Source organism: Jaculus jaculus, chromosome 6 (assembly GCF_020740685.1).
Source record: "Jaculus jaculus isolate mJacJac1 chromosome 6, mJacJac1.mat.Y.cur, whole genome shotgun sequence".
In the NCBI taxonomy this organism is placed as follows: domain Eukaryota; kingdom Metazoa; phylum Chordata; class Mammalia; order Rodentia; family Dipodidae; genus Jaculus; species Jaculus jaculus.
Genome location: NC_059107.1, coordinates 95,003,757 through 95,027,947, shown reverse-complemented (window position 1 = coordinate 95,027,947; position 24,191 = coordinate 95,003,757). Strand labels below are relative to the sequence as shown.

At 55.5% G+C, this 24,191-nt stretch overlaps 1 protein-coding gene across 1 annotated transcript; it reads left to right on the top strand.

Moving 5' to 3' along the window:
* The first annotated feature begins 398 nt into the window (after nucleotides 1-398).
* Nucleotides 399-23,538, top strand: Krt80 (keratin 80). Its single transcript, XM_004649853.2, has 9 exons — nucleotides 399-698; nucleotides 6,404-6,612; nucleotides 11,391-11,451; nucleotides 11,711-11,806; nucleotides 19,232-19,396; nucleotides 19,820-19,945; nucleotides 20,528-20,748; nucleotides 21,384-21,439; nucleotides 21,577-23,538. The coding sequence occupies exons 1-9, from the start codon at nucleotides 399-401 to the stop codon at nucleotides 21,699-21,701; spliced, it is 1,359 nt and encodes a 452-aa protein (XP_004649910.2). The 3' UTR covers nucleotides 21,702-23,538.
* The last annotated feature ends 653 nt before the right edge of the window (nucleotides 23,539-24,191 follow it).

Below are 24,191 nucleotides of genomic sequence, written 5' to 3'. Positions count from 1 at the left end.
CCTGTTCTTTTCAAATCTGCCTTCTTGTCATTGCCCACCCTCACCCACTGAGCCCACCCAGCCAACCCAGCCTCAAGCCCCTCTCCAGTGTGGCCCTGCTTGCGAGGGAACTGCAGGGCTCCCGGAACATTGCAGGGCTCCCAACAGGGGAGGCAGAGCGCGTGCTTCCGGGGGGAGGGGCGGGAGGTACATCATCTAACAGGTTGGTCAGGCTGGCAGGCGCCCCGCCCTCCAGAAGCTAATGAACACCATGCAACAGGTGTTTGCGCCTCAGTCCCCAGCCGGCCCTGGTTGTGACAGGAGGCAGCCACCCACCGCTGCCACTCCAAGGCTTGTTCCCTCGCTGCTGCTGGGCCCTCCCGCTCCCAGGCCGGGGGAGGGGGTGGGGGGGTGCCACCATGGCCGGCCGCTCCTGCGTCGTTGGCTTCAGCAGCCTGAGCGGCTGTGAGGTGACCCCTGCGGGCAGCCCCTGGCCTGGGACCTCGGGATGGGGCAACTGCGGGTCTCCGGGGCTGGGCTTCGGCTCTCGAAGCCTCACGGGCTGCAAGCCAGCTGGTAACATCTCCAAGGTGACCGTGAACTCCAGCCTGCTAGTACCCCTGGACCTCAAGGTGGACCCAGCCATCCAAGTGCAGAAGAACCAGGAGAAGGAGGAGATGAAGGTCCTCAATGATAAATTTGCCTCCCTGATTGGCAAGGTGAGCAGAGTGGGAAAGGGCACAAAGGCAGAGAGGCTTCCAGGCCGGTGGCATTTCCCTGAGCTTGGGTCATCATGCCCCACCCCTGCCCCAGCCAATGGGATGAAGGCTGCTTGGCTAAGCCTCAGGTAACTGCTCAGAGATGGAGATATAGTGATCCATCCTAGCATCGGGGGCTAAGGGACCCCAAGATGGACTCTGACGGGTGTCTGGATAATGACATGTCACATGACCTCGGGTTGCTGTACCCTCCCCCCCCCCCGTGGTGGCCAAGGGAATGCTTCCAACAGGAACAGCTCCTAGGCAGGTGGATGGGAGAGTTAAGCTCCCAAGACCCGCCCTTCAATCCAGCCCTCAAGCCTCTGGCCCCCGCCCCAGCATCTCTCTCCAGGCCACAGGGCTCAGCTATCCCCCTCCCCTGCCGTAGAGCCATCAGAGCCAAGGGGGCACAGGGGCTGGTGGAAGAAGGCTGCCAGGGAGACTGTGTGGGTAAAGACGCGGCAGCTTTGGCGTGTCAGGAGATAGGCATGCAGGGGATGGTGCCTGGGCCCCGGTGCACATTGAACGGGGCCCGAGTGGAGGAAGCAGATACTGGGCACCACAGCCCCCACCTGCTAGACTCTGAGCCAATGGCCTGTCACAGGTCTGGGGCTCAAAGAAGTCCTGGCAGCCTTCTAGACTTGCTCCCACTCTCTGACTCCAAGAAACCTCCTGCCCAAGTAGGAAAGTCACAACCGTCATGGCTGTGTGCGCTAGCCGCTGCAGGCTGCTTGACTTTGCCTCTCTCTCTTCCCCTGAACAACCCTATGCAAGGAGACATTAGTGCCCGGTCACAGAGGAGGAACTCTCGCCATCCAGTAAATAGGGGACCAGGCCCTGCCTCTTGGTTTCTGATTCCGCAAACCCCTGCGTGTTTCTGGGAGCCCTGTGAGGTGGGAATACCTAGAGAAGTGGGAGGAAGAAAAAGTCAGGTGATGCTTGTGCCTGACCGCTGCAGGAACTTAGCAAATGAATTGCACGTGAGCCCTCAGCGCCCCCCCCCCCCGCCCCATCATCATTACAGCTGTTATATTCCCAACTGCGCAGATGAGGAAATCGGACCAGAAAGGCTAAGTGCCTTGCCCAAGGTTACACAGCCAGCAAGTGGTACAAGTTTAGATTTGAACTCAGGTCTGTGAGATAAAAGAGAGGATTCTGAGGTGGGACTGTTGCCTTTTCTGTCCCCGACTCAGACTGTGTGGAGGCCCAGGAGGGGAAAGTTCCCCAAGACTTTCTTTCAAGAGGCCCTGGGCCACAGTCTCCTGGTGCACGTCCAGCGTGCTCAGATAGAGAGGGAAGACACACAGCCTTTCACTGAGCATCCTTCCCACAGCCAAGCTGCACGGCCAGCCTGGAACAGGCCCTGCAGAGACGCCTCCTCAGCAAGCCAGCTAATCCCTTAAAAGGAGTGCTCCACTGAGCTATGTAATTTGGCTCCCATGGGTGGCTTTTCTCCCTTGAATGCCAGTGCTGATGTCACCCTGTGCCTCTGCTGTGGACACAGAGTGGGAGCCAGTGGATGTAGACACCCAAGAAGGGGGCACTGGGATTTGAGGTCATGGGCCCAGGGTCCAGAGGGATGACTTGGAAGGTCATTAGCAGTACCAGAGCCTCCAGGCTCTCAAGGTGGACCTTGAAATGAGCTATCCTTTGCTGTAGGCGCAGGGAAGTGGGGATGTCAGCCCTTTGGGAGCCCTGATTCCTGGAACTCTGTCTCCTAGCAGAAGCTGTGAGGACCCCAGGAGAAATAAGCAATGGTTTAGAGAGTGGTTCCTGGAGCCCCATTACTGGTTTGAAATCCTGGCTCCACTGGCTTGCTGTGTCGTCTCGGGCAAGTTACTGAACCTCTCTGGGGCTCAGAATATATCAGTGTAATGGGCTTGTCAGTGGAATGAATTAAAAGGAGCTAGACAGACCAAGTGCATACCAAATGCTTGGTGATCATTAACGAAAAAGCGAAGTTTAGCAGGTTCGGAGCAAGGAGTCCCCAAACCCCTCTAGTCCCCTCTAGACAGCAGCCTAAAGAGGAGGGGAGAGAGGTGCGCTGCAAGGGGAGGGGTGAAGGGACTGGGAAGCAGGGGTGCAGCCCGAGCTAGAGAGAGAGGGGTGGGCAGGGAAGGTCCAGGGGAGAGACACCAATATCGGAGCAGAGAAGGGATCTGAGCAGAAAGGCAGGGGAGGGCAGCTGCTGCTCATCCTTTTCTGGGCCCTCTGGGGCTCAGGGAGAAACCAGAGTGTGGGGAGGCCTGAGAAGAGAGCAGTGGCGGGGGATGGGGGGGGGGGAGTCCTCGAGGAGTTGAACAGAGGCCCTAAAGCAGGAGTGTTTCTTCCACGCTGCGGTGCTTCCTTTGGACAAGCCACTTACCCTCTCTGTGCTGCGGATTTGGAGCTCTGCTCCACTGGCAGACCTAAGCTCCTGCCACTGAGAGGCAAGCCTGGCAGACCCACTGCCATGAGAGAAGGGGCAAGGGAGGCCTGGTGCCAGACAGCGCCATCCCATCCGGCAGGGGCTTGCTGGGACCTCTCACCTTCACACAGGCCAGGTCTCTAGGCCCCAGAGTCACTCAGCCAGGGGCAGACCCCGACCAACCCTTCCTGATGAGGGGCTGCAGAGCTCCTTAGCCAAAGTCAAGGATTTAACGCCCTTGCCAAGCAACAGGCACTCGCTAGCTCCGGCCAGGAGCTCGCCCCCATAGGAAACGTCTTTTTCCACGCAAGCCCTGCCCAGCCTGGCCCCACACCATGGAGCTCTGGGCCTCAGTTTCCTCTGTGAAGTGGGTGGCAGGCAGACCAGGGTGTGTGTTCCCAGAGGGAGACCCTTCCTAGTGCTGCCTCTATACCAGACCCCCCAAAGACAAGACAAGAGGATGCACTAAAGCCTTGGCTTTTCTGGGGCTCCCTAGGTCTTTGTTCCCATGAGGACCTTTCTACAGAGTAAGTCCCAAATGAGTTTCCATCCCCATCCGCAGAGACAAAAGAGTCCTTTCCAAGAGCAACAGAGGACAGGGGCTGTCCCTGGTCCCCCAAGACCACAGGTGACCTCCATCTGCACTCACTGGCCAATTCACACCATCTCCCTGCCAAGGAGTGCTGAAGCATAGAGCACTGAGGTTAGACTAAGGGAAGAACTTCCTGATGTGCGAAGGCTTTTCTTCATGGGTGGTGGTAGGCGGAGGTTCACTCCTCTCACCGCACCCTCAGTGTAAACATGGACTCCTGCTTGTCAAAACGAAGGGAAGGTGGGGTGGCAGATACTGCACACGCACACACACACACACACACACACACACACACACACACCCTCACGCACACACAAAGCGAGGCAGAAACCCTCCCGACATCCATCCCCACTGAACCTGTTTGCCCATGACTACAGGCTTAAGGCAGCATCAGGCAGAACTTCCCAGCAAAGCGGGAGTGAGGCAGGAAAATGACAGCACGCAGGTCCAGTTGGCCACACTGGGCATGCCACCATTCAGTACTCCTGTCCCCCACCCCACCCCACCCCACCCTTTAAATGAAGGTTCCGAGCAGCTGAGCCAAATGCAGCTCTACTGGGCAGTGGTCCTGGGGTGCTGGGCCAGCAGCATCAGCGGGGTGGGAAGAGCCCCAGAAACCCTTCCAAGGATGCAGGGAGCACCAGTGGCTGGATAAAACAACCTCCTGCCATTCGGCAGCATCCAGCCAACCCCCACCTCAGTGGCCTCCCGCACCCAGGGTGTCCAGGCTTACAGGGAGGGTGGTGGTCAGGATGCTGAGAAACCGATCCACAGAGATCCTGGGTACTGAGGGGGCTTTTAGGCTATGCCTGGGGGGTTGTGCTACAGGGGAGGGCTGGGAGAATACATGCAGAGGAGGGAGGGGTACTGGGGAGGCCAGGCTGGGTGAGGAAGAAGCAGGGCAACCCCAGGTCAGGCTGGGCTACGTGAGCGGAGGGCTGTGGTCTAGGGACCTCAGTAGTGTGAGAAGGAGACTGGTAGAAACTGGAGCTTAGAGTTAATGGCAGGGCTCAGAGTCCCCTGGGCTAGCCAGGCCCTCCCTGGAGGCAGAACAGCTACTCTGCTCTGGGAAAGCCCTGGGATGGGCCCAAGTACACAGCCCACGGGAAGCATGTGCAGACAGCTAGAGAGCTCGGTACAGAGCTGGGGTGCAGCTCAGCTGGTAGAGTCCTTCCCTAGCATGATAAAGCCCTAGGTTTGAATCCTAGCACTACATAAGCCAGGGGTGTAAAACAACGCTTGGGGAATGGAGGCAAAGAGATCAGAAGTTCAAGGTCATCCCAGCCGCACAGTGAGTCTGAGGCCAGCCTGGGTTACATGAGAGCCTGTCTCAAGAAAGAAGGAGGGCTGAAGAGATGGCTTAGCGGTTAAGCGCTTGCCTGTGAAGCCTAAGGACCCTGGTTCGAGGCTCGATTCCCCAGGACCCACGTTAGCCAGATGCACAAGGGGGCGCACGCGTCTGGAGTTCGTTTGCAGTGGCTGGAGGCCCTGGCGCTTCCCATTCTCTCTCTGCCTCTATCTGCCTCTTTCTCTGTCTGTCACTCTCAAATAAATAAATAAAAATAAACAAAAAAAATTAAAAAAAAAAAAGAAGAAGGAAGGAAGGAAGGAAGGAAGGAAGGAAGGAAGGAAGGAAGGGAGGGAGGGAGGGAAGGAAGGAAACCAAGCAGGCAGGCTGGAGAGGAGAGATGGGTTAGTGGTGAAGACACTGCCTTCAAAGACAAAGGACCCAGGTTCGATTCCCCAGTACCCACATAAGCCAGATACACAGGATGGCATGTGCATAGAATTTGTTTATAGTGGCTGAAGGCCCTGGTGCACTCTGTCTCTCTCTCTCTCTCTCTCTCTCTCTCCCTCTCTAGGCTCCCCCCTTTTTCTCTCTCTTACTCTCTCTCTCTCTCTCAGATAAATTAAAAAATAAAAAATAGAATGAAAGAAAAAGAGAGAGAGAAATCTCAATGCAAGCTGCCTGGACCCTGGCCAGGCCAAGTTCTGATTACTGACTTGTGGCCGCAGGCAATTCCCTCAGCTCTGCAGGCTGGTTCCCTCTAGATAACATGCTGTGTTAATACCCACCCCAGGGGGTCGCTGACTTGGAGTTAAAGGTGATGCATTCAAGACCAGCCTGGCACATGGTCGGCACCACATACACATGGCTACTATCACTCCGCCAAGCTCATTTCCAGCAGCTTTATCATCGCCATCTTCCGGCTGGAGAAACTGAGGCTCAGAGTGGCCACAAGTGTGGAGTTGTCACACAAGGATTAGCACTGAAGTCCCGAGCAGGCCCCATCTTATGGAGTCTCAAGGCCGGATGAGACCCAGCTTGCCCTGGGGGAGGGGCGTGAAGGCCCCTGACCCCTCCATCCCCAGGGTCTCCAAGCCCTAGCTATCACAAGGCGGGCACCTTATGCCCAGCTCCCCTCCCTCATGTGGGGCCCAGCCCTATCTAGGAAGCCTTGGTTTCCTGGCTCCACCTCAATCCTTATCTCAGCATCTTCGGCTCAGGCAGTCAGGAACTGGAGGTGGCCCTGAATGTTGAGCGGCCGCGGTGGATGTGCGCAAATGAGCCTCCGCAGCCCAGGGAGCCCGCCGGGGGCGCACACCGGCGCGCGCGGGGACCCAGAGGCTGCTGCCAACCCAGCCGACGGCCTCCTGTTCTCTCAGGTACAAGCTCTGGAGCAACGCAACCAGCTTCTGGAGACTCGCTGGAACTTTCTGCGGGACCAGGGCTCGGCCACCTTCGACCTCAGCCACCACTACGAGTCGTTCCAGGGCCGGCTGCAGGAGGAGCTGCGCAAAGTGAAGCAGGAGCGGGGACAGCTGGAGGCCAACCTGCTGCAGGTGTTGGAGAAGGTGGAGGAGTTTCGTATCAGGTAGTCCCACCTGCTGGGGTTGGGGACCCAGCTGGATGCACCCAAGCCAGCGAAAGGGGGGAAGAAGGGATGGAGCGTTTGTCTCCTCAGGCAGGATCTCTTGAGTGCCAGGCACCATTGTTAACACTGGGAGAATGGCAGTGAACCCACCGGGACCGGTTGCTCCCCAAGAGCGATCCTTACCATAAAGGCAGACCATGCTGGCTCACAGCTGAGTCCTGGGGTGCTGTCGTGGCACAGCCCCTCCTGAGCCTGTGAACACGGCAGCGGTGGGCTCCGCCCTGGGACAGGGCAGGAGTGAAGCCGCTGAAAGGATGGGCTCAGCAGCTGGCTTTGGATTTGGCTCTGGGTGGCTGGGAAGGACTAGGAGAGGGGGGCGGGGCATCAGGGCAAGGCTTATTTGCATAGAGAAGCAATTCACTGTAGAGGATACTGGCAGGTACCCAGGTGGCCTGGGAATCAGAAAAATGAAGAAAATATGGTGTCCCCAACCCCCACATGGCCCTTGTACCGCTTGACAGGGGCAGAGGGACAGATGGACAGAAGGTGGGCAGTACCGCCCAGTAGTCACAGGCTCAGCCTGGGTATTATTGGGGTGAAGGGGAATGGTGGTTCACTACTAACTCAGCTGCTGTGAGGAGGAAGTGGGGGAGATCAATGTGGCACCCAACAAACAGTGGTGTTCCTGTCCCCTAGATGGCTGAAGGTGGCACAGGTTGGCTGAGCTGGACCAAGCCAGCATAGGAGGGTCAGATAGGCACTCAGATACTCGAAGGAGAGAGAACCCTAAAATCAGGCAGCAGGCACAGCTTCTTGGGACAAGGAGGCTGAAGCAGGGCTGGTGGCCTGTGTCGCTATATCCCCTTCCTCAGGTCTGGTCTCCTGAGGCGTCCCCAGCCAGGGCAGGGAGAGGCCCCAGCATGGCCGACCGTCGTCCCCTGTCCTGCCCTGAAGCTCGCCCTACACCCTGCCAATCCGAGGCGGGGCCTCCATTCCAAGAGCAGCCAGGCAAGGCAGAGGGGTGGGGGCAGCCTGCCCGGGGAATCCAGGGGCCTGGGCTGAGGTCCACCAAGCCTTCCATCTCTCCCTGAGCCCTGCCCTCCGATCCTCTGGTCACCCTTCCAAAGTGCCAGGCTGCCCAACCCCTGACCACTATGCTCGCTCGGATCACCAGAAGCGTTGGCTCTAATAGGTCCCGGCCCTCAACGGAGGCCAGGGTCAGTGCCCGCTGCATGCACCCCCATGCTCACAGCCATGGTGGAGGGCTGCTCCCAGCCCAGCCAGGCATCCCTGGAGCCCTGAGGCTGAGGCCCTGGCAGACACCTTTGTTTGGTATCAGCTAGTACAGCCCGTCTGACCCTCATTGTTTCTACCTTGTCCCTAGGACTTAGGCCACTCTCTCCTCTCCAGGGAGGGAGCCTACCCAGTAGGGGAAAGGCAAATCAGGTGCAACGGAGAGGTTTTGAGGGCTCTGGGTCTGCAGGCCAGAGCTGGGAGCTGGAGACACAGGGTGGAGCCCTCATGGGAAGGTGCTATGCCCTGCCTCTGCAGGGCGATGAGCTCAGCCTTGCTGTCAGAAATAAACAACCTGGCAGGGAGGGGGGTGCCAGTGTGACAAGCTGAAAAAGGGCCTGAGAACAGGTTCTGGAGCTGCTGGCTGGTGGCAGGTGGCAGATTCCACCCGAGGGTGGAATGAACGAAACTGCGTCACCTGAGCCTTGGTGCACATGGAGACCTCCAAGGGCTGGGAGCAGCAGGGACCGCCGAGGTCTGACCAGTCCACGTCTCCAATTTTTTTTTAATTTTTGTTTATTTTTATTTATTTATTTGAGAGCGACAGACAGAGGGAGAAAGAGGCAGAAAGAGAGAGACAGAAAGAGAGAGAGAATGGGCACACCAGGACCTCCAGCCACTGCAAACGAACTCCAGATGCTTGCGCCTTCTTGTGCATCTGGCTAACGTGGGTCCTGGTGAATGGAGCCTCGAACTGGGGTCCTTAGGCTTCATAGGCAAGTGCTTAACCACTAAGCCATCTCTCCAGCTCCATCTCCTTTATTAAGGACAAAGCAAAGGCCCATCAGGGGGGAGCAACTTGTCCAAGCCTACCCGGCAAGTGACTTGGGGCCACTACAGTGGTACAAACTGGTTGGGGAACAGAAACATGTGGTTGCGGGATGGCTGGGGTCTGAGTCCGGCATCTGAGGGCAGGCCGAGACAGGCTGTACATCACCTGAGGAAGCTGGGAGTGGAAAGCCAGGGGTTTAGGGGCACTGGAGACCAATGCCAGGCTAGAACCCAGAGCCAGGCTTCAGCCCAGTGCCCTTACTGGGCCACCGGCTGGAGTTCAGGTGCTGGCCCACCTGGAGGGACTGGGCAGTGTGTCATTGGGAAACTTTATCTCTCCCCCACACTTCTGGTGTCCTTCCCTGCTGAGGGGGGAACACCTGCTCCCCTCAACTTCTATTATACATGTTCTCCCGGTCTATCAGGTGTGTTTCTATCAGGTGTGGCTGCCACAAACACCCTAAAACTCAGCTTCCCACACCCACAGTGAAGGGCCATTCAGTGGGCTGTGGGTTCCGCAGGCCTCAGCCAAGACCTGAGGCCTTCCTGAAGCTTCTCAGGCAACAGAGTAATGACAGACCAGGGAGGGGAGATGCCACCAGCCAATCAGGAACTAGTGAGGCAAGTCTCAATGAAAGACAGGGTGATGGGGCAGCTAAGAGGAAGAGGAAGGAAGAGGAGGATGCCCACATGATGGGCAGGGCAGTGAGAACTAGGCCTGGATACCCAGGGGTCACCACCAGGTGCCTCCACAGGCTGATAGACTCTGCTACTCAGAGAGAGAGAGAGAGAGAGAGAGAGAGAGAGAGGGAAAGAGAGAGAGAGAGAGAGGAGGTACAATACCGTAGATAAGTGCCTCCCTAGACCTGGCCCCAGGGCAAGACTTCTTCAGAAGCGCCCAGATCCTAATGGAAGTGCAAGACAGCCAGACTCTGACAGCTGGTGAGAGTGCCCAGGAGTCAACAGCTGCTCTCCACAGAGCTTCCAGAGGATTCCAGTAATGCTAGAGTCCAAGGCAAAGGGCCAAGCTGTCGTAAACACTTTATTAATCTTAATCTTGATGACATCGTCTGAGGCACAAGCGTTAAGTTATGTACCAAGACCACAGAGTTAATTAGCAAGACAGCCGGGATTTGAGACCCTTGCTGAGCCTGCACGGGTGGCTCTGAGGCTGTAGATGTCAAGTGGGACCCTTAGGATGTCCCCAGCTGAGGGTTCTGAGACACAGAAGACAGTACCAGGAGCACAGGCGAGGGGGTGACTTAAGGCTCCTGTTACATCCCCCTCCAATCAGGGCTTCAGAGATCCCTGCCAACCCCCTTTTCCCAGCCCTGGGAGCTGCATCTCAGAGACCCCCTTGCAGCCTCATAGAAGGCGAGATAAGACCAAGGACAACATAAACAGCCTGCACCCTAAGATGTAGAAAGCCCAGTGCTCCTTCAGGTCCACTCCTTCAAGGGGGAATGAGGGGGGCTACTCCAATCAGTTAACAGGCCCAAGTGATGTTTCCCTACTGGAAGGTCACGGACTGGGGCAGGCCAGAGGCTGTAATTAGAGCCCTGTGACTCAGGTATCCCTGGAAAGGAGGTGGGGAAATGAACCCACATCCATCTGCCCATCTGCGGGGTTGTCCCCAGAAGGCTGGTAGGAAGTCTGAGGCTAGCAGATGCCACTCGCCCTGTGGGGCCAAGACAAATGTCTTAACGAGAAGAAGAGAGTAAGGCAAGAGACCAGGGACCCTACCGTTACTAAACTGAGGTGGACCTAGCTCAGCAGAGAAGCAGCCTGGAAATTGACCTTGGTCAAGTGTCAGTGACACACTATGGACCAGCTTGCTGTCTTACAGGAAGGGTGAGCTCTGTCAGCCCCTGAACTCACCCTTAGATACAAGAAGCAAAAGGAAGAAGGGCGGGGTTAATTGACCCAAAGCCCAGTGAAGGTCCTTTCTCCCAGCTCCCCTTTGGAAGTCACAGGCTAGAACAGTGTCCGGCTGCCTAGCAAAGCCCAGGGGACAAGGTGGGCTACAGGGGAGAGGTAGGAACGGGGACAAGGCGAGGTGAGAAGGGTGCTCAGAGAGGACAGCCAGGCACAGTCCACTGGACCCGTGATTCTGGGGGACCAGTCGGGAACAGAGCTGGGGGAAGAGCCTCGCCTTTGAAAGGCATCCTGGAGAAGGAGACTTGCAGAGGAGCCAGGAGCGGGCCAGCAACTGTTGGAAGAAACTAGACTGTCACGGGAAAAGCGAGTGTGTCCACTGAAGGAAGGCTGTTTTATTTTGGTGTTTTGTTGGTTTGGTTTGTTCATTGGTTGGTTTTTTTTCAAGGCGGGCTCTCACTGTAGCCCAGGCTGATCTGAAATTCACTATGTAGTCCCAAGCTGGCTTCAAACTCACAGCAATCCTCCTACCTCTGCCTCCCAAGTGCTGGGGATTAAAGGCGTGTGCCACCACACCTGGCTTGTTTGTTTTGAGACAAGGTCGCGCCATATATGCCTGGATGGCCTGGATCTTGTTAGTAGCCCATGCTAGCCTTGAACTTACACTGATCCTCCGGCTTCTGCCTCCCAAGTGCTAGAATCATAGGCATGAACCATCATGCCCAGCAGGGCCATATTTTCCAATTGCCACACAGCACTGAGAGAGTCAGCAAAGGCCTGAGCCCACACAAGACACCGATCCCACCCCATCACTAAGTGGCCTCCCCTCCCCCCACCAGGTATGAGGATGAGATCTCCAAGCGCACAGAACTGGAGTTCACCTTTGTCCAGCTAAAGAAGGTAAAACGCCTAACCCCCAGGGGCTCTTCCTTAGGGCCCTCCAGCTTCACTCCTCAGGATCAGGCACTATAGTTGGTACCGAAACAAAGCCCTCAGAGGCCTGGGTTCCAGACCAACAGGTAGATGGAGAGATTGCCTGTCCCTAGCCTGCCGGGAGGCAGATCTCGGGGAATCACCCCAGTCTTTCCCCAAAAGTTGGCCCACCCCCCCTGAGCCACGCTTTCAGTTCTCCGTCTCTCACCGCTGCTCTCTGCCCCAGGACCTGGACACAGAGTGTCTTCGACGGACTGAACTGGAAACCAAACTGAAAGGCCTGCAGAGCTTCGTGGAGCTGATGAAAACCGTCTATGAGCAGGTGAGAAGGAGAGGTAGGACTACAGTCCCGTGGACCATTCCAGAAGCAAAGGACATAAGGGCAGGAAAGACAGCCAGGGGCCTGGGACCTTCAAAAGTCACCGTGTCCAGCCATAGACACCCCAGCTGCCCAAGCCCCTTCCTGACCAGGTGTCAATGAGCCTTACTCTTCCCCTTACCACACATCTCATGACACGTGGGCAGGGTCACCAAGGCCACGCTCGGGCAGAAGCACTTTTATATGCACCAAAGGCAAGCAAGGAGCGGGTGCTTTGGCAAGGACCAAACACCGGCCCTCAGTGAGAGCCTTAAACAACCCTTGCCCCTAGGCCCTGTAGCTGAAAGTCCAGCACCCTCCTTTTAGTTCCATTAGGCTTGTGTTTCACCCTGCCCCACTCACAGCTAAAGTAGGCAAGATTTATGGCTGGCTTTGGCCAAACAGAAATAATCCAGAATATATGCAAAGAACTTTCCAGAACATATTCCTATCTGTCTCCTATACCTCTGCTGAGCATGCGTAGATAGTGACCAGTCATCTGGGCACACTGTTGGCCCTGGACATTGTGCCCCTGGGACACTGCAGCCCTCTACGGGGGCCTCCCCCGCTACACACCCACAAATGTCTACCTGGGAGTAAGCCAAGCCGTTGCTGGGGGTGATGGGCTCCACGGCGTGTGTGTCGCACACTAATGGCACAAAGCCAGAGTGAGAGATCAACATCTCCACTGCAGGCCGGGTAGAGTTCTGCTATGGGCCAGAAAGAGGCTGGGCACAGCTTCCAGGTCCTCGTCCTATGGAAGGGAAACGCAGGGCTCCAGGCTATGCATAGGCCACACCCCCTCCCATCAGTCTCCACACTCCAGGTCTCCCTGAAAGACTTACAGCCATGGGGTATAGCATAACAGAGAGAACACCCCCACTCTTGGGAGCAACCCGTGCCAGCAGCCCTGGATGCCATCCTGCCTGGCACAGCCCTCCATGGCCGAGAGCGCCATGCCCACAGGCTGGTTTACTCTGTCCAAGGCCTTTTTGGCTTGTGTAGGTCCAGTAGGCATCAGAGCTTGTGCTCTGTCCCATTCACCAGTGCCCAGCTAATTCAGAACAGAGACCTTGCAACTGAAACGTAAGCCTCGGTAGAGCCAGGCATCCTCGGGGTCATGTCCACCACACTTCTTGGCCCCTTCCCAATAGTCAAGCCTGTAGAGACATTAAGATGCTTCAGCGCCTTGAAACTTTTTTGTTTTTGTTTTTGTGTTTGTTTTTATTTTTATTTATTTATTTGAGAGCAACATACAGAGAGAGAAAGAGACAGAGAGAGAGAATGAGCGCACCAGGGCTTCCAGCCACTACAAATGAACTCCAGATGCGTGCGCCCCCTTGTGCATCTGGCTAGTGTGGGTCCTGGGGAATCGAGCCTCGAACCAGGGTCCTTAGGCTTCACAGGCAAGCGCTTAACCGCTAAGCCATCTCTCCAGCCCTGTTTTTGTTTTTTAAAGCAAGCCTGACAGACTGCCTATATTTTTTAATGTGAGAGTAAGAGAGGGAGGGAGAGAGAATTGGTGCTCCAGCCACTGCAATCAAACTCCAAACATGTGCGCCCCCTTTTGTGCATGTGTGATCTTGTGCTTGCATCACTGTGCATGGGCCTCATGTGGGACCTGCAGAGCTGAACATGAGTCCTTAGGCTTGGCAAGCAAGCATCTTAACCTCAAAGCCATCTCTCCAGACCTTGGAACGTTTTTTGACTCAGCCTTTTTTTTTTTTTTTAAGTCATTTCTATAACTTTGGCCAGGCTATGTTTCCTCTCTGTGCCTCAGTTTCTAAATCTGTAAATTAAGATGACTAACAGTCCCGGCCTGATAAGGCTAGGATGTGAACTATAACCATTCAAGTGTTTATTGTGTGCCTACTAGATGCCTGGCACTGCTGTCAACCCCTGAGCATGGCAGTAAAGTCCCTCCTCTTGGGAGGGCATAACTTAGCGAGGAGGAGACAGGTAATCGGCAAGTGAACACATATCTGAACAAGGTCATTGAGGTGAGACGTGCTAGGAGGCAAAGGATTTGGGGTCACGTTCATGCTGGAGGGAAATGACATTCAGAGCCGTGATCTGAGGAGGTGCAAACACATAGCACCCAGGGCAGGGCCAACCCAGCCCACCAGGAAAGCGGTACAGAGCCTCTGAGGCAGGAGGAGGTTTAGAGCCGGTTGGGGGTGGGGAGGGATAGACAGAGCAGGCTGGGAGCTGTGGGCCAGTGACCATCAGCAAAGGCCAGAGGGTCAGAGCACACAGGACTCTGGGCTCTGAGACAGTATGAAAGGCACTGACTGGAGGGGAGGCTGGGGCGGTTGGTGCTTGGGGATTCAGGGTCTGGTCTGTGCTGTGAAGCAGGCACCACAGAGGGCAATAGGGACCAGGACTCTACAGTCGTCCCTCAGCATCCTTGAGGATCAGTTAGTTCCAAGACTCCTGCAGAAACCTAAGTCCTCAGATGCTCCTGCAAAGTGGCAGACGTTTGCATAGAAGCTACGCACGTAGTCATCTCCTGCCCTGTAAACTACCTCCAGACCGCTCCCAACACCAAATACAACGTAAGCAGTAGTTACTACACGTACTGCATAAGGAACAGTGACGGGGAACAGCTGCTACATGCTCGGTACAGTTTTTCTCATTATGGTGAGTTGAATCCTCGACTGAGGGGCAGCAAGCTGGCCAGGAAACTGGACGCTGGGTTAAAAGTTCCCATTTCATTCCTCACATCTCTTTCTGCTGAGAAGACAATGCTGACCCTTTGCCCAAGAGATGCCAACAGGTTCCTAAGCCATAGAAATAAAATGCTAGCTACATGTTTAATTTTAAGTTTTGTAGTAGCCACATTTAAAAAAAGAAAATCCATGCTGAGGTGTAGCTCAGTGGCAGAGTGCTTGCTGAGCATCCAGTAGACCCTGGGTTTAACCACCAGCAGTGCCAAAAAAAAAAAAAAAAAAAATTTTTTTTTTGTTTGTTTTTAAAGGTAGGGTCTCACTCTAGCCCAGGCTGACCTGAATTCACTATGTAGTCTCAGGACGGACAGGCCTGGTGGTGTGCACCTTTAATCCCAGCACTCTCTTGACGCAGAAGTAGAAGGATCACTGTGTGTTCAAGGCCAGCCTGGAACTGCATAGTAAATTCCAGGTCAGCCTGGGCTAGAGTTGAGACTCTACCTCGAAAAGAAAAAAAAAAAAGAAAAAGAAAGAAAGAAAGAAAAAGAAAAAAAAGAGAATATCTTATTTGGTCCAATATAACTAAAATATATTTAATGATGTAACCAATACAAAAAGTAGTGGGCCATTTTAGTTTTTTTTTCCCTCCCACATCAAATGGTGACACACAGCTTTAATCCCACTAATTAAAGGATTAATACCTTTAATCCTTGGAAAGTAGAAGTAGGAGGATCTGCACTTGAAGATCATCTTTGGCTTCAGAGCAAGTTCAAGGCCAGTCATTTTCCAAGCGCTCCAAGGCCACAGCTAACTAGTGACTACACTCCGGGCAGGGCAGGTCTGAGCAAAGGGAGGCATGGCTGCTTCCAAAGGAAGGAGAACATGGTGGACCAGGGGAGCCCCAGGAAGACTGGATACCAGTTTCAACTGCAGGTCAGATCAGAAAAGCCTTGCTGTATAGGCCCATTCGTGTTCTAGAACAGAGCCATGCCCTCTCCCTAACGTACATGAGCGGGCAGCTGAGACTCTTGCCACGCCCTCCTCAGCCAGCTGAGGATGAGACACTAGCCACGGTCTGTTGGAGGACAGGGCCCAGATGCAGTCATCCTGACTGCTGGCTGCTTCACCCAGAGCTCTGCTTCCAGGAAGATTAGGGGTGGAACATGCCGACCGCCTCTTGCGACCAGGCACACCCCTGGGATGCAGATCTCTGCAGAGGGGCACACGCTATCTAAACAGCTTAGGCAAGGAAGCTGTTCTGCCCGGGACACTGTGATCCATCTTCATCACCTCCACCAATTAGGTCAACCATCTCCTTAGCTACTGGTGATTGAGCACTTCCTATGGACCTGGCACTGTGCTAAGGGCTCCCAGACTAAATCTGTTAGACCTCAAAACAGCCGTGTGAATTAAGAAAAACAACGACATGAGTACAGATTTTAAAGCAGCTCAGATTTAAATCACATCTCCGTAACTATTTCAATGAGGGCAGGTTATTTTACACTCTCCATGCCTTAATTTTCCCATCTGTAAAATAAGGGAGAAAAAAATATAAAGCACTGCTGGGCATGGTGGCCCACGCCTTTAATCTCAGCACTTGGGAGGCAGAGGTAGGAGGATTGCCCTGAGTTCGAGGCCACCCTGAAACTATATAGTGAATTTCAGGTCACCCTGGGCTAGAGTGAGATCCTACCTCAAAAATAATAATAATAATATTAAAGTAAAAAAAAAAAACAGCATTACTTCACCATGCTGTTGTGAGGGCTTCCTTTTCAAAACTTCCTTTTTAAAATATTTTATTTATTTATTAACTGGAGAGAGAAGGGTGACAGACAGAGAGAATGGGCACACCAGGGCCTCCAGCTACCACAAATGAACTCTAGACACACGCGCTACCTTATGCATCTGGCTTACTTGCATACTGGAGAATCGAACCTGGGCCCTTAGGCTTTGCGGGCAAATGCCATCACTGCTAAGCCACCTCTCCAGTCCTCAACATTTCCTTTTGATGGATCCCAAAGCATTTAGAGCAGCGTCTGCCACATGGTTTAAATATTAACTGTTTTCAGTTCTGTACTTTCATCCATCTTACAGATGAGAAAACAGACTCAGGCAGGTTTAAAAACTTTACAAGGGGTATCTAATGAATCAGAGGTGGTAGCATTCAGAGTCCGGTACCTTTAAGCACTATTTTACTAAGAATTACTAGGTTACCTTAAGAAAGTTACCCCCCTGCCCTGAGAGTCACAACACTATCTATCTAGTTGGTCACACAGGTGGCAGCCTCCTCATGTTCCCGCTCCCTTGGGAAGCCCTAAGGTGTACTTAGGTGTGATTCTTGCCAACTTGGGGAACTGGAGGCCCATCCCAAGGTGGCACCTCACCACACAAGCAAGTATTGTTATACCCTCACTCCCAGAGGGGCCAGCGTGTCCGGACAGGCATGCGGCTGCTCTGAACATCCCATTTCCTGTTTCTGTTTACCTCACTCCTGCCTCGCCTGCTTCTTTCTAGAAAGGGTCTGAGGCCTCTCCATCTGTTGGCTATCCCTAGGCCTGGAAAGGAAAGACCCCTCTCCCTGCGGTATCTCTTGTCCTGCTCTGGCCTTTCTAGAGCCCGATGCCCAGTCTACCCTGGGCTGGAGGCTACAGGGCTGTGTTCGTGATGCCCGCTCTGACCTTTACAGTGTACCACCCAAGGACCCCCATAGCCGCATTGCTCAGCCTGTCCGTGCACATGTCCCAGTGGGTGCACCTGCTCCCCACGCGCAGTGTCGGTGGTGACCAGAGGCCGCAGAGAGGGGACATGATGGGCCCTCAGCCGACCTTCAGTCGGAGACCTCACATTCATTTAAGACTTCAAGTTTTCATTCAGAGACTTCAGTTCATTTAAGATCAACCAAAGCCCCCCCACCCCGCAGGTGGCCCCAGGCAGCTGACCACTGAGCTCAAGTGCCGCCAGCTCCAGAGGGTCTCCAGAACGCCTGGCAAGCCTGAGCTCCCTTTTCCAGGAGGAACTCCCTCTTGCCAGGAGGCACGGATGGGCAGAGCAGCAGGAAAGCAGAAAGGAAGGCCATCCTTCACAGCTATCCCCACAGCCTATCTGAACCCCCCCCCTTTTGGGTTTTTTTTTTTTTTTGAGGTAGGGTTTCACTCTAGTCCAGGCTGACCTGGAATTCACTATGTAATCTCAGGGTGGCCACAAACTCACGGTGATCTTCCTACCTCTGCCTTGCGAGTGCTAGGATTAAAGGCGGGCACCCCCACGCCCGGCCTCTGAACCCCCTTTTTCCCTGCACCTACAGCTTCAGGGTACCAGCCAGGGCCAGAAGCCAGCGGTGCCACCACAACCTCTGTGAACACAAAGATACCTGGGAGGATCCCCAAAGTGACCAGCCAGGGTCAGGGTACAGCCATGGACTACACAGCCGAATTTAGAACTCAGCTGATCCATGGCTAAGTACCAGCCGTCAGGAAGCAGAGAGAGAAGAGCCCGCTGCCGAGGGGCCGGAGACAGGAGGATCCCTGGAGCTTGCTAACCAGCTAGTCCAGCTGAATTGGTTAGCTCCAGGTTCAGTGACAGGCCTTGTCTCAAAGAATAAACTAGAAAGGGATTGAAGAAGATACTTGACATAGACCTTGGGCCTGCACACAAACACACACACGAAAATATAATAATAATAACAATAATAATGGAAAAAGAGTAACTGAAGACTTCCAGTCACATGGGCCAGGATTTGATTTTTGAAACAGGTGTCAGCAGTGGCTGTGAATGCCAGAGAACACCACGCGGCCCAGGCCCATACCCCACCTCTCTACGAGAGCCTTGGTCCTGCTCTGCTATGTTTTTGCACACATCTGCTCCTCTTCCTACCTAGAGGCTCCTGGAGAGTTGTTTAGCACTTGCAAGGGTCAGCCCAAGCGCTAAGTGACACCTGGCAGCCCCTGAGAGATCCTAGTCAGTTCCAGTGGAGCTATGGCCCTGGCAACTGGGCCTCTGTGTCCCCTCCACAATCAGGGGAGGATGGGCTATGGGGACTGTGACAAATAGACAGCATCGTTAGGACTAGGGTGCACCTAGGTGTGGGGGTTACTGCCCCCATAAAGCTCTGGAGACAGGGAGGAGATGAAACTGGAGGGGGTGGGAAGAGAACGTCTACGGTGGCCCCGACGGCGGAGTTGCACCTCAGCCTGATGTAGGCTGTACCCATTTCCCATGTGGTAAGGCAGGGTGCTGGTTTGCCAGCCTCTCGTTCCCACCCTGCCACATCATTCTCTGTCCTCCAAGCCAACATCAGTTCAGTACATGGAGGCCTAGGAATAAATGCAGCCCCACCAAGCCTTCGGGGCTCTCCCACCCAGTGGGAGGCCAGAGCGCATGATTTAGAGCCATGGCAATGAAACCCAAACAGAAGGGCCTGCCCACCTCCACCCCAGCTGGGTGCATAGGCCTTTTTCCCCAGCCTGAGAATGGGAACCGGAACCAGCCCCTGGCCTCTCCCACTCAGTACGAGAATGATGGGGAGGCCTTGAGCTCTCCCCAAACTTCCCAGCTGGGGGCACCACAGCAGGGAGCATTGGCCTTGCCATGGCCTTTCCAGTGAGACAGGAGGGGGAACCCCCAACTCTTCACCACCCCTGGGGCAGAAGGACTGTCAGTGGCTGGGGGGAATCACACCGTGCTCAGCAACCCTATTCCCCTCCCCCACGTCTGTGCCCACCAGGAACTGAAAGACCTGGCCGCGCACGTGAATGACGTTTCCGTGACTGTGGGCTTGGACAGCCGGTGCCACATTGACCTGAGCGGCATCGTAGAAGAGGTGAAGGCCCAGTACGATGCCATAGCTGCCCGCAGCCTGGAGGAAGCCGAGGCGTTCTCACGGAGCCAGGTAGGGAGTTGAGCACGGAGGGACAAGAGGGCCCCGGGGCGGGAGGAGGTGAGGACACTGCCACCCTGCACACACGTCCTGAGATTCCCCAGGGCACAACGGGGACAAGGAGTGGTGGGCAGCCACAGCATTCTGTGCACAGACGGGCAAGGAAAATGTGAGACACAGCTCCTGCCAGGCCCCAGGGGCTGCCAGAGGGCAGTCACAATGTGATCTCTTGGAGGTCACAGAGGGACTCTGTCACCCGGGCCAGGGGTGAGCCCAGCTGGGAGGCTCAGGCAGTGCGGCCGGGAAGAGGAAGTCCGTGCGGGGCGAGAGGTGGCGACGGGCTGTAGGGGCGAGGCTGGGGGACGCGAGGAGGGCCAGGCCAGCGGAAGGGGCGCGTGCACGTGCCTCACCAGGACCTTCTCCACGTCGCCGCAGCTGGAGGAGCGGGTGAGCCGCTCGGCTGAGTTCGGGAGCACCCTCCAGAGCAGCCGCAGTGAGATCGCAGACCTCAATGTGCGCATCCAGAAGCTCAGATCCCAGATCCTGTCCATCAAGAGCCACGTGAGCATCCTCAGGGCCCCCCCCCCCCCGGGGCAGGGGAGAGGCCAGGAGTCCACACAAGGACCCTGAGTACACACGAGGCCTAGAGTAAGCCACCGAGCCGATCGCTAAGGGCCTCTGGGCCTCGATTTCCCAACCTGCCCAGTGGGGTGAGGGCTGCCTGCTATGGTGGTTGCGAGGATCACGTGAGCTCTGTAAACTGGCCAGAGCTGCTGGGATGTGAGGAGACCATCACCATGCATCCTCGGAGCCCCTGCCTTCTGCGTAAGCCCCCCCCCCACACCAAGCATGCAGAAAAGAGTGGGAGCTTAGGTCCCGGCTTCCTGCCAGTCAGTGCCCCTTCGAGTGCCCCCCTGTAGGAACAGGAGGAAGAGCCCCTTTCTGCGGCCTCTGGAACGTTCCTACTCTTCAGGTCTCACTGCACTCCCTCTTACTACACTGTAACCCATCGCCACACATAGAGATGCCAGCGCGTTAGCTCCACACACTCACCACTGCCACCAAGGGCAGAGGCAACCCCTTGGCCCAGCCTCCTCCGCCCCACCAACCACCGTCTCCTCTCCCCTGGCTTCCCGGTCACAGTGCCTGAAACTGGAAGAGAACATCAAGATGGCCGAGGAGCAGGGCGAGCTGGCCTTCCATGACGCCAAGAACAAGCTGGCCCAGCTGGAGGAGGCCCTGCAGAAGGCCAAGCAGGACATGGCCCGGCAGCTGAGGGATTACCAGGAGCTCATGAACACCAAGCTGGCCCTGGACATAGAGATCGCCACCTACCGCAAGCTGGTGGAGGGCGAGGAGAGCCGGTGAGCGACGGGGAAGGGTGGAGCCATGGGGTGGGCCACAAGGTGGGACACAGTAGGCTGCCAATGAAACCACAGCCCCCGCGAGCCTGGCAGTGAGCTGGGGGTCCAACCTAGGCTCAGCCACTTACTGCTATCAGGTTCGATACCACGTCAGTGCCACCGGCTGGGACAATGGGACTGATGATGAGCGCGACTCCACTGTGGTCGGGAAGCCACGCAGGTGCCTGTCGGAAATAGCTGTTCAGCCACATTAGCCATGTATGCAGGGCAAGGCAGGGGCTGTGAGCTCTTGGGAGGAGTCACAGGAGGAGAGCCCAGGACTGGCATCCTGGCTGATCGGAGATTCAAACTCGCTCTCAAACTTCAGCCTCTCTTCCTCCCTTCCTCTAGTACTATCAGGGTCTGGGCAGTCCAAAGGCAGGAAGGCTAGGGATCCTCAATCCCCAGGCACCGGGAGCACCAGAGAGGACCGCAGAAGCGAGGAGAGAGCTGGCTAGTCTGGGTCCTCCAGCAGGGCAACCCAGAGCTGGGAGTGACAACCCAAAACCACCCTGCACTTACCAGGCCTCGGCTCCCAAAGGAGCTAAGACTCGGGGTTCACTTCACACCCTACCATTCTCTCTCCCCATCCCCAGAATGGATCTGCCCCCTACCACCATGGTCAGTGCCGTACAATCCCGATGCAGAACCGGTGAGTCTACCTGCCCCAGGAAGCCGGGGCGGGCGGACACAGGTGGGCAGAGGTGGGGGGCATGGGCCTTAAGGCATCATTTTAGGGGCTCCCAATCCTCCAGCTCCTCTTCACCCAATCCCTTGTGTTCCCTGTAGCTGTTTCCAAGTCCAACCTTCCGAAGGCCCCCTCCCGGAAGAAGAAGACCCGCCGAGGCCCCGTCCTCAAAATCACCGAAATGTCAGAGAAATACCTCTCACAGGAATCAGAGGCCTCAGAATAAGGCGGCTGCGCCCCGAGCCTCAAGCCACCCCCACTCCTACTTGAAGACAGAGGGGCTTAAACTAGGCTCAGGAAATCAGCTCGTTCCTTTAATCCCAGCACTTGGGAGGCAGAGGTAGGAGGATCGCCGTGAGTTCGAGGCCACCCTGAGACTACATAGTGAATTCCAGGTCAGCCTGGACTACAGCGAGACCCCCACCTCAAACACACACACACACACACACACACAAAGAAAGAAAGAAAGAAAAAAAGAAACCAGCTCTGAGCCTCCAGGTTGGGAGGGGTGACTAAACCTAATACTGAACTAAAAAAGAAGGGCTCCTGACAAAGGGTGACCTTTGTCAGGATGGCAAGGGGTGCCAGCCCCACTCCACATCAGTGTTACAGTACCCACTTCCAACCTTCTGGCCACAAGTTTTGCTGGCTGGTAACTGGGACTTTGGGGTCACCCTGCAGCACGTCTGTACTCCCCTCTTCCCACATAGGCTCTGACGAGGTGCTTTGACTTTTGCCGGATGCTTGCCCTGACCTTCTGCCATAGCCTTGCCTTGCCTCTGCCTTAGAACAAAGGCTGGTACCCTCACTCCCCACCCAAACTGCGGGCTGGGCCGGAAGGGACCGAACACCCAAGCTTTGTCCCGCATGTGGAGTCACTAGGAGCTGGGTGCTGAGAACCCCTAGCTTTCCTGTTCTTGAGCAGCCCAGACATCTGACAGTATTAGGGGCGAGGGAAGGAGGGGCCCGCAGTCTGAGACTGAAGCCAGGACCACAGAGTAGCTCACACCCCCCACCCTCCCCCTCCTCTCACAGCCTAGCCCAGGAGGTCACAGTCAGGACTGGACTTCAAAGCTACTCTCACTGTGGCCAGCTCCCTGGGAGTGGCAAGCTGAGACCAGGCCCTCTCTTCACATCCCTGCCACCAAGCCTGTGATCTGGGCTCTCTGCCCCAGCCCAGCTCTCTCCAGCCTCAACTTCTCTCTTTGATGCACCAGGTCCTAGAGCCCCTGAGCCCACGCTGCTGGAAACCCCTCTTCCCAAGGCCCCTGTCTCGTCCCCTCTGTGCCAAGGACTCGGGACACCCCGCTCCTTGGACCTTCTGCTCTTCTTTTGCGTCCTCCTCTACCCCTCCCTTCTTCCCCAGCTACTCCTCCTGCCTCGGGTGGGCCATGAAGAAAGCACAGCTCAGGCAGGTCTGGAAGCTTCTGAGCCCTTAGGGTGGGCTAGGGAACCCCACGGACAGCTTTGAAAGGGCTCCATCTGTGAGAGCCATTCCGCATACAACCAGATCTGGAGTTGGCAGGAGACTCCCTGCTTCCTCTCCTTGGCTCTCACCTCTGGGGCTTGCAGGGGAGCACGGAAGTGCCTGCCCCCAGTCCACAGGCAGCTCCCCTCCAGTGTCCCCTTCTCTGCCCCTGCCCTTTGTCATCTTCCCCCACCCCTGCTTCACCTCCTGTCTCACCTCCTAGCCTGTCTCCCACCCTTTCTCATCTCACCTTCCAGGACAAGGTGTCCTATGGCCATGGCCCTTCAGGCCTCCAGGGGCCCTGCAAGGCTACCGACTCAGGCCAGAGGGAATCCAGCCGTATACTCAACCAGAACTCTCAAAAAAGGGCTCACTGCTGCTTTCTCTCGGGCTATTTATCCGTTTCCGGGGGGACAAATCCTCAGTGGGGATATGAGATATAAAAAGTATGTATTTTTTTTCCCTAACTTATATGGCTTTTAACTTATTGCTTCCCTTCCTGTTTCCACGTGATCAGCGCTATGTGTCTATCTGGATGTAGAGAACTCATACCCCAGCCATCCACCAGACTGGCTGACTCTCTGCAAAGGGGTGAATAAAGAATTGAGATTTATCCATGGATAAAACTGGGTGCCTGTTTTTTTTTTTTTTCTTTCCTTCTTCCTTTCTTTCTTTTTTTTTTTTTTTTAAATGAATCTCAAGTGGCTCCTGCTGGCTTCAGACTTCCTATGTAGCTAGGGATGTCCTCGAACCCCTGATCCTTCTGCTGCCTTGGCCTCCCAAATGCTGGGATTACAGCCATGCTCCGCTCGAGCTCCCAGCTTGAGCATCAGCGTTCACCTCCCCTCTGAGGGTGGGTAGTCACTGCCCAATCAGGTTGACATTGGGGTGTTAGGACCTCTCCAATTATAGGGCCAGGGGTCTAGAAAACCAAGCTGTGCTGACACACCAATGTGACCTGGACATGAAAAGGTCCCCCGCCCTACGAGGAGACTGCCATACCACTCCTAGGCAGCAATGTGCACCCAAGTTTACAGTGCCTTCCGACACGTCCCAACACCACATGGGCCACCTTAGCAAGCAGAAACAGGGGGCTTCGCCAGCTGGTGGCAGGGTTCCTTCTCTAATACTTTTGCCCAACCACAGGACGGCCTAGCCCAGAACACATTTGGATGGGGACAGGCCTAATCCTGCCGAGTCAAACTCAAGATCAACCAATAAGAATCAAGAACCTCCTCCAAGCCCGGC